This window comes from Drosophila kikkawai, chromosome 3L (genome assembly GCF_030179895.1).
Source record: "Drosophila kikkawai strain 14028-0561.14 chromosome 3L, DkikHiC1v2, whole genome shotgun sequence".
In the NCBI taxonomy this organism is placed as follows: Eukaryota; Metazoa; Arthropoda; class Insecta; order Diptera; family Drosophilidae; genus Drosophila; species Drosophila kikkawai.
The window spans coordinates 13914430-13924273 of record NC_091730.1 but is presented as its reverse complement, the minus strand read 5'-3'; the positions used below and the strand labels follow the sequence as shown (position 1 = coordinate 13924273).

Genomic DNA, 9844 nt, shown 5'->3' with positions numbered 1-9844 from the left:
GCAATTGTGATTTTTTACCAGGGGATCTTATATACTAATAATGGGGAAAATTATAAAACGAAACAAGTCAAGTTTATATTTAAATCTATATATTTATCAAGTACTTTGAAAACTTAACTTTACGTAAAACAAAAAATGTACAAATTGCATAGTTATTATTTACTCTTAAAATATACACCTGCTTTCAAAGCAATCCTTTGCACATAGGTAACAATGACATGATATTGCTCGAATGATTCATAAAAATGAGCTACTATTTCTGGAGATTATGCAGCCGCAGGTGCTTCTGGTAGCTCTTTTGGGAAAAGAAACCCTCCAGGCATTGTGAACAAGGATATGGCCTAATTTTATGAGTGCCAATGTGTTTGTCCAAGGTCTTCTTCAGGGCGAATTTGACGTCGCAATGCGGACACTGGTACAGCTGATTCGGTTCGTCCTGCCTCCTGTGCTTCTTCTCGTGGGCTCGCAAAGCCTGCAGTTTGTCAAAGCCCTTGTGACATTTGGAGCAATTGTAGGCGCGATCCTGGTTCTCCGCGTGCCAGAGTATGTGCTTCGCCAACGACTGATTTGCGCAGAAGCGTTTGTCGCATCTCTCGCACTTGTAGGGCTTCTCGCCGGTGTGCACGCGGAGGTGGTTCTTCAGGTGATGATTGTGCGAGAAGCCACGGCCGCACTCCTCACACTGGAACGGCTTCACGCCCGAATGGGTGCGTTGATGCTTCTTCATGTTGGACTTCTCAAAGAAGGACTTGTCGCAGTCAGGGCACTTGAACTGCCGATCCTCGTTGTGGACGCGCAGGTGGGTGACGAGATGATGGTTCTGGACGAACCCCTGATCGCACAGGTGGCACTTGTACGGACGCTCACCCGTGTGCAGGCGCTGGTGCAGCTTCAATCCCGAGTTCTTGGTGAAGGTTTGTGGGCAGTCGGGACACTGGTAAGGTCGGTCGCCCGAATGCCATCGCTGGTGGGCCCTCAGGTTGGAGATGCTGTAAAAGGACTTCTCGCAATCCAAGCACTTGTGGGCCTTTGTCTCATGGGTCAGCATGTGCATCCTTAGCGTCGGACCGTGCGTGTACGCCTTTGGGCAGATGGTACACTTAAAGGGTCGCTCTCCCGTGTGCATTCGCGTGTGGATTGTGAGCTGTGCCCTTGTCCTAAAGCCCCGGCCACAGGTGTCGCACAAATGCGGTCGCTGCGGATCCTCATTCTCCTTGTGGCGAGCAATGTGCCTGGTCAGCAACTTGTGCGACTTGCAGGTTAATCCACACTCGGTGCACAACAGCGATAGATCCTTTTCTACAGCTCGCGACTTGGTTTTTGAGTTGCGAGGCGTCTTGGGCTCATCTTGGTCTTCGGACCAGCCGTCGGACCACTCATCTCCATCGACTTCATCCTCGTCGTCATCCTTATCACAGTCCTCCGCGTCCTCTTCTTTGTCGTGATCATCCACACCGTCGATAGAAGCCCCATTTGACATCTGGTCCTTTTCTATTTTTATGTCATCATTCACAGCCACTGTAAAAAGGTAAATATTAACACCTGCTGTAATGGGTACCTATCTTATATATACATACATTCAAGAGCTACTTGCACCTCTGGAATAATCTTCCTCTCGTTGGATAGGCTCTCCGCCGGTTCGGAATCGATATCATCTTTCACAACAACTCCATCTTCTTCCCCTTCGCTTTTCGGCAGCTCTGTGGTGTCCAGCGGATCCTCACAGCCCACCATCTCGAAGGCAATGACCGGTTCCTTTGCAGCACTTCTGCCTCGCCTCTTACTCAGAATCACTGCGTCGCATGTGGCCGCCGTGACAAGGTTGGAAAAGTAACGATAGCTTCTCTCACACTTGTGCTTGAAGTGGAACGCTTGCTGTGCGGCCACCAGGCAGGTTGGACAGATTTTCTGGGGCAGGGCATCCCGATCGACGCGGCAGTTCTCGGCCAGAATCGAGTTGAGCATTTCAGAAATCGGCGGATCGGATATCTCCGAGGAGAAGGGGTCCACCAGGATTGTCGAGTGGCCGGCACAGACCCTGCAGCTCTTCTCCATGCTGGTGCCGTCCAATCTTTCCATTTCCTGTGATCTGTGATCCCCGCAGCAACAGATGTCCGGAATTTCAAAATATCCAAGAAATTGTGGGCACCTTCATGCAAACTAGTCAATGTGAACGTTCTCGACCAGGGTTGTCAGCTGTGCGCGAATAAGCGATAGTTGCTATCGTTACGTACCGCATCTCTAGACTAGCTGGAAATTGATTATTTAAATAGTGACTACCTGAAGATTAATAAATAAAAGGATTTATTAATAATAATAATATTTTGAAAGTAAACTTATACTTTACGTAGCTTACAAAAGCGAATATTAATCTTGTTACCCTTATACAGTGATGTTAATTCATGCTTCATTATCTGTATACATTTTAAACTTTTTTGTATTTACTATTCATGATTTTGTCAAAACTGTATTCATAGTATTATTATTATAATTTTTTAACAGTATTTTGAATTTAAATATTTTACAAATTCGCCATTCACAGTCACAGTTATCGCTTAAAAGTACTCGTGACAAGTCACGAGATAACGCTCATCTCTAGCAGCTTTGAGCAAAATTAGTATCTTGTATTGGTCAAACACAGACAAACTCGCGAAGGTCTCTTTGTTGTCGTTTCTCGCAATGATTTAGGATTACATATTCAGTGTTTTAAGCTAAGCATAAAGTCTCTCCCATCGCTGGACATGGATATCCTGGACATCGATGAGGCACTAAAGGATGATTCATATATGTGAGTGATGCACCCTTGTTTTTGTTGCTGCTGGCACGGCACAGGCATCGATGCTAAAAATACTCATGCATGGTACTTGGGTACTCGTACTCCTTGGCAGATTTCTGGCGGACAAGACCCACGATGATGTCTCCAACATACTGCAGCAGTGGAAATCGAATAATCAGACGCAGCCGCTGCAACTGCATCCACAGTTACCGTACAACAACGAGGGTAAGCCTTTCTACACATACCGATGCAGACACACACATACAGTTGCAGTAGTGCCTGCAGTTGCGCTTTCTAAAACAAATTTGGGTTAAACTGGCGGCGACGGCGGCGGCTACGTTGACAAAGTTCGCGTTCAACGTGGGCAGGAGACAGTCCGCTGGTACTTACCGTTGTTACTTAAGTCTGCCAAGTGGCTGTGGCCATAATTGGCCAGCAGCGCCAATGTTATTGTTACGGTAATTAATCAAGCGCACACACACACACACACACACTCGCGTTTCAGTGGTCGCGAACAGCTGTGCGTGGTACGGTCACAGAAAACGGGCTATGCAAATATGGCAAGAATCCCGCATAATAAGTGAGCTGAGAATTATATAAATCCGATTTACTTCCTGCCCAGCCAGCGAAAGTCAATCAAGCGATGCGTGAAACATTACGCTTCTGCGTAGCAATTATCGAACTGGTAACCGGGAGGATCTAAAATCGATTAAGTCACTTAATAGCCTTGAAAATGTAGTCACTCTTTTCGATGATGGTTACCTGGTAAAAGTTATTGTAGCCGAAAAAGCTTCCTATATTCCAATTATTCATTCTATTTATGATATTTTCACAACTTAAAGCTATGACTTCACCTTGACAAATTTACGACATAAACATATCACTGATAAAATGTGGCAAATGTCATTTCTTCGCCGTATCAGTAATGATATCTAAAAAATATAAAATATATACCCTAAATCCAATATTTTCATTACATTAAATACCTATTTAAGCTCAAGAATCACCGATAAACATGTCCTTATCAAAGAAGCCCTGCGCTTTTTTGCAACTTTTCTTTTGGTGTTGCAAAACTCAGCTTTTACCAAGTTCTGCCGGCACTTGACAACACTGTTAAAACGGTAAACGTAGTTTAGGCTTGGCTTTGGCGATTTCTTCGACTTTTTATCAATAAAACTCAAGTTACACGATGCGCTACTTGGAAAATATCAAAAGTAATGATGGGGGCAAACGCCTCAGCACCACCCTTAAGGCGCAGCCACAAGCCCAACTGCCGCTCAACGATCTACGAAAGAACCTGCAGGAGCGCAGAGATCTCGAGACCTACGTGCGCCAGCTAATTACCACTTCGGACGTGCGTCCCGTGATGGACACGTTGTCGCGTGCGTCGGAGCAGGGACCGGCCACCGTCACCGGTTGGTATACGGTGAACATGACCAAGTGCGCCGGCCTGCCGGATTCTTCCATTTACATGGCGCTGAACTGGGTCATGGTCCCGCTGCAGGTGGACATCTTCGACTTCAGGCGCAGCGGACCGGTGGACAACAACGACTGCGCCCAATTTATGCTGGACAGCTCCCTATCCGCGAACAGACTCAAGCGCCTCAGGGATAAGGTAATGATCATGTACACCTGTCAGCCGCTGGAGGTGCACGTGAAACCCGGACTTCCTATAATTGGCGCTGCAGTACCCGCCGAATTTGAGAGCGCAGTGGGAGCTGCCCTGCGTGGACGCTACAAGGCTGCCTCCCGTACCCTGGATCTATCGCGATTCCACGCAGATCCTCATCTTTCTGAGCACTTTTGTCCACTTCACGTTGTAAAGCTCCTAGAGGGAACTTTGAAGGTGGCGCGTCGCGACCTCCAGCAGGAAGTGACAGGAATCGTCCTGAGCAACAATTATCTCTCCTCTCTGAAGGCCTTCGCTGTGTTCTCCGCTGAGGACTTCAGCGCTCTGGAGCGCCTCGATATCAGCGCCAACAAGATCAACGATTTAGCTGAGCTAAAGCATCTCAGCAAGCTTCCGATCAAGACGCTGTTGCTGAGCGGCAACGAGGTAGCCAAGCTGGAACTTGATGACATTCGGGCGATCCTGCCGCAGCTGAAGGAAATACACGGCTGCCTGCAGTCAAAGCCCAAAGCTCTCCGGCTGAATAATCAGCCAAAGTTCCAGCAGTTGCAAGGCGGCGGATCCGGCTCCCTTGGCCTGGAATTCGCTCAACGGTTTGCCGTGTCCTACTACGGCAGCTTCGACGATCCCGCCCAGCGCCACCAGCTCACCAATTTCTACGACACTCAGGCTCTGTTCTCGCTGAGCGTTCCGAAGCAGCTGGGCCGTGTGGGCGTCTATAGCCTGTACAACCGCAACCATCAGACCCTCCAGTCTTCGTTCGCGCGCAACGGCAAACTACAGGTTGGCAGCTTGACTCTGACCCAGGCCTTGGGACGTTTTCCCCAAATGCTGACGAACATCCAGAAGGCCAGCGTGGACGTACTGATTTTTACCAACCGCCTGCGCATCCTGGCGCTGACGGGTTTCTTCAAGGAGCAGACCTCCCGGGGCTGGGAGCAGCGACGATTTCAGCATACCTTTGTGCTGCATCGGGCCGAGGGCCATGCTGGCTGGCTAATAACCAACGATATGCTGAGCGTAATTTCTCCCCACTTGGATCAAGAGGTTCCCATTGCCACTGCGGCCATAAAACCGGAAAATAATGATTCCACCTTAGTCATTGACATCTCGGATGGTGAAGGGAAGTCAACTTCTGCTCCCAAGGCCGTGCCTAAGCTAGCTGTTGATTCTGTAGAGCAGGCTGTTCAAGAGCTGAGCCTGTCCATGCCCAAGATGGCACTCGTCACCGAGGGACAGCCGCCTCAGAAAGAAATGCCGCCTCTGGTAGAAATTCCCCCAATGGTGGTTATACCGGTACCCAGCGCTCCTTTGGTCATAGATATCGATGAAGACTTGGAACAGGAAATCGACACAGCTCTGTTTATTGATGATTCTCTGGTCATCGATGAGGAAGTGCTCTTCGGAGAAATAAAAATCTAGATTCAAAAGACTATCTCGCTATATGTAGAATTAAGCTCTCACTAGGACCATAAGCCATAGATTAATAAGTCGCCAATAAGTCTAGCCTGATACGCAGGAGGCTAACTATCTTTATCAACTTTTATTTTTCAAAAGCCTACAAACACAACTCGAAGACCTTCACCCGCCCCAAGCGTCGCAACCTTGATTTCGTAAGTAGAAACTTGGAATTCGAATTAATTTGAATAAATTGAAAATACCACAAAATTCATTTGCAGAGCCAAAATGGAGCAGGAATGGACTCTGGAGCAGTTGCCGGCACTCCGCCTGGAATGCTCCAACTGGAAATTGGCGGCCTGGTCACCACAAATATGCACAAATCCTTCCTGCAGGACACCTCTCCGCCGTCTTCCATTTGCTCCTCCATGAACACGGAACGGATGAACAATTCGCTGATCACCTCTGCCGACTTTACGAACCTCAACTTTCTCCAGTCCACAATTGGACTGGAGCAGGAGCCGAGTCTGACCACAACGCTGACCAACAACCAGACGGCGGTAGACAACAACACGGGCTACACACTCAGCGACATGATCAGAGACCGCAAGGCGCTGGAATCACTGACCATGTGCGAGGACGATGGCACTTTGATTAAGGACTCGCACATCGGGCAGATCGATGAGATATCGCTGACGCTGAGCAAGACCGCCTCCGGCTGCAGCACCATGGACAACAGCACGGACAGCATGTCCAATCCCTTGCCCGCAGCAGATCGAACAATGCCTGTGGTTTTGCCTCCATCAGTTTGTCCCGCCCTGCACCGCACCCTAATCCTGAGCGAGGAGATGATTGGCGACACAACCTTTAATTTGGTGGACAGCCTGACCGCCTCCATTCTGCCATCAGATGCGGATCGATCCCTGCCCATTGATGGGAATGCCACTTTCAAGAGGCCCGCGGCAGCAGATGAAACGCAGGTTTTGGCGGCTCGGCAGATGAACACCACCTATACCGAGGGCTGTGATACGCCGGAGGCGCGTTGTGAAACGCCTGAGAATGTTGATCGTAAGCTGCCCTTACTCACCATGGAATCAACGCCGCTGACCACCAACTTGCGCTCCCATTTCCACCCCAACAACAACAATAATAATAATAAGCCAGGTGCTTACACGCCGACGGTAAAGGGGCATGTGGACATGAACCTGTCACCGATTGTGAGCACCACCCCGCAGAGGGCAATGCAGGGACACGGACGGCAACACAATAACACCTTCGAGCCGCCAGCTAGGGCAGGAGTAGGAGCCGAAGCCGCAGCGGGGGAGGGAGCTCCCTTTAACGGCGAGAAGTTCGTGCTGGATACCATGGAACTTCTAGAGCAGATCGAACAGCCGCTGGATGGCACTTACAGTTTGCAAATGTCCGAGCAGCACAAGCAGATGCAGTGCGTCATGGACTTGGCCGAGGCCGAGGTGGAGATGCTGGCCCAGCAGGGCGATGAGGAGCAGTTCGAGCACATGTTGGCGGAACTGGGCAAAGTTAATACCCTAAGCGAGCACCAGCTGAAGATGCAAAAGTCCCTGGACACTATCAGGCGGCGTTTTCATCGGGACGATCCAACGGAGCCCGAGGAAGGGGAACGTGAACGGGAACTAGAGGAGCAGCATCAACATCAGTCGCCAGCCGAGAAAGTGGACACACCGCCGCTCAACCAGAGCCATCTAAGTACTAGTAACAACAGCAGTACCAGCGGTGAGCGTCTTCTTAGTCGTCGCAGTCGGCTCTACGACGATGTCAACCTGAGCGCCATGCACGGCAGCAATGGCAGCAATGCCAGCTGCAATTCGGCCTCGTTTATTGTTCAGCGGAGAGAGGCGCCTGCGGTCGAAGCTCAGTTCGATACAGCGGAAGAACCGACGAAGCCTCAGGCTTCCGCAGACACGGATCCTTCCACCTACAAGCTGGCAGAGCGAAGGGAACGTGACCGCGAGCGCTTCAAGACCATAAAGATTTCGAAAGAGATGCGCCTGCAGCCAGAGATTATAGTGCCTTGTATAGACGATGAACTGCAGCAACAGCAAACGGAGATGGAGGAGCAGGAAGAAGTGCAGCTGGAACAGGAGCAGGTTGAACCTCCACAGCGGCAAGGCTCGCCGCCAGGTCGACTGTCGCGTCGCGATCAGAACTCGGTCTTTAACAACAACAATGTTGGGAGCAACTATTTGACCTACAAGAAACCCAAGGAGAAGACCCTGCTCCAACGAAGACCCATGCTTCAACAGGAAGCCACAGAGGAGATACCAGCCCCCGCCCCCGCGCCCACTCTTCCCCAGCCACGATCCCTCTCCCGACCGCGTTACATAAGTGGCCTCCAAAAGTTTTCTACGGTAAGCAAAGCCACTTCAGCCGGTGCTGGTCTGAACGCCACTCCCTCCAATGCAATGCCCATCACTGTGGCAGCGCCACCGGCTAGCGGCAGCGGTGAGCTGAAGAGTCCCATGGGAATCAAGTCCAAATCGTTTCACAACCTGTCCTCCACATTGAGCGGTGGATCGGTAGCAGGAGTTGGAGCGCTGCCAAGACCTAGTTTGGGAGGTGGTGGCCTGCGACGACCTGGTGGGCAGCCTAGCAAGCTGATGAGCGGACTGCGGGGACCAATGCAGCCTCAAGAGGTGAGTAATTGCTACTCAACTTGAAAGTTTCATTGCTAACTATAACTCTCCTTTCCGTCCCCAGGACGACTCGGTTTTCAAGGTGCCCAAGTTGGTCAGTGGTCTGCGTGCCCCTGGTCTGGCTGGTGCTAAACGTGTGGGAGCCAATGGCCTGACTCGCCCTTCGTCTGGGTACTACAGCCTGAGCGTTAAGGCAGCACCCGAGGCGGAAACTCCAGAGGTGGGTCCAAGCTAAGCTTTAATTCTTCTTTGTTTGTTAATCTTTTTCTGTATGATTTATACCAGAGCCTGTCCTCTGCCTCCTCGCGCGGAAGTCTGTATGGGCACAGCAAGGAGAACACCAGTAGATCAACGTCTAATGTTCCTCAGCCCTCCTCCTTCGACACACAGGCGCTCACCTCCAAGCTGACACAGGTAACAACGGGGGCCACCGGCATACCGAAGCCCTCGGGTCTACGTCCGCCCTCGCAGATGAAGCGCAGCGGCCTGCCGCGCCCCTCCAGCATTGTTAGGCGCTGAGAGCGCCTCAGATCCGAACCGCATTTCCATGACCATTCATGTATCCCATCCCTTTTATATTCTGTGTTTCGCTCTTTTGTGTATTTGCCTAGTGATTTTCGAGACACTAGCATTTATGTTTATTAATTAATATAACGAGAAATTATGCATTTAGTTTATCAAACTGAGAACTTGGCTCACTCACAGAACCCATAAACCTTACATAGCTAGACATTAATAGAAAAAAATAAACATAAACACGAACTTTGCCTTACGAATCATAAAGAAAAAGAGAAGAGGATTGAGAATGAGATTGATAATTCAAGCGATAAATGATTGATAGCTGTATATTTTTGTAAAAGCAATGCAAAAATTCTACGAACGTTATGAAGTCTAAGCCAATCGAATAAATTCTAGCAACTGAAATAAATATATACCATAAGACCCTGCTCAGTGGCCCCACACAAGGGCCGCAACAAAAAGAAAACCAAACAAAAAATTGATGATAATAACCTATAAGAGTATTGAACGAACTTACATTATTATATTATCGCATATATACATATAAAATACAACAAAACTAAATGATAGCAATATGTATTGTCTTATCAGAAGGTCTGCAACCTGTTTATATTTTCTATATCATCATCTCCAGATCTAAAAATCATTCGAAATTGTACAAGGTGCAGAAGCAACCAACTATTAACCTTGCTTCACTTTGGCTCCCCTTGAGTGCTATATAAGTATATAATAAATAAATACTTGTGAACCCACTTTCAGTTCTTAGTTATGTTTGAGTTGCCAAAACGAAAAACTTCTTAATAAAACTACATACATTATAAACCTCAATCCGAGAAGCCTTTGTCCACC

The 9844-nt window shown here is 49.0% G+C and overlaps 2 protein-coding genes across 3 annotated transcripts; one reads left to right on the top strand and one right to left on the bottom strand.

The window, feature by feature from the left end:
• Nucleotides 1-115: 115 nt before the first annotated feature.
• Nucleotides 116-2266, bottom strand: Meics (Meiotic central spindle). The gene is made up of 2 exons (XM_017167756.3): nucleotides 1578-2266; nucleotides 116-1518 (listed from the first exon to the last, which is right to left on the bottom strand). Exons 1-2 carry the CDS (start codon nucleotides 2077-2079, stop codon nucleotides 254-256), a joined length of 1767 nt encoding a protein of 588 aa, XP_017023245.1. The 5' UTR covers nucleotides 2080-2266; the 3' UTR covers nucleotides 116-253.
• A 337-nt stretch (nucleotides 2267-2603) lies between these two features.
• On the top strand, nucleotides 2604-9823 carry LOC108075223 (short spindle 2). 2 transcript variants are annotated; one of them, XM_017167568.3, is made up of 6 exons: nucleotides 2604-2788; nucleotides 2889-3001; nucleotides 5964-6019; nucleotides 6086-8476; nucleotides 8541-8696; nucleotides 8762-9823. In XM_017167568.3, exons 1-6 carry the CDS (start codon nucleotides 2742-2744, stop codon nucleotides 8993-8995), a joined length of 2997 nt encoding a protein of 998 aa, XP_017023057.1. In that variant the 5' UTR covers nucleotides 2604-2741; the 3' UTR covers nucleotides 8996-9823. The 2 variants fall into 2 exon arrangements, with proteins under 2 accessions (XP_017023057.1, XP_070140977.1); XM_070284876.1 differs by lacking the exons at nucleotides 2604-2788; nucleotides 5964-6019; nucleotides 6086-8476; nucleotides 8541-8696; nucleotides 8762-9823 and adding an exon at nucleotides 3772-5956.
• The last annotated feature ends 21 nt before the right edge of the window (nucleotides 9824-9844 follow it).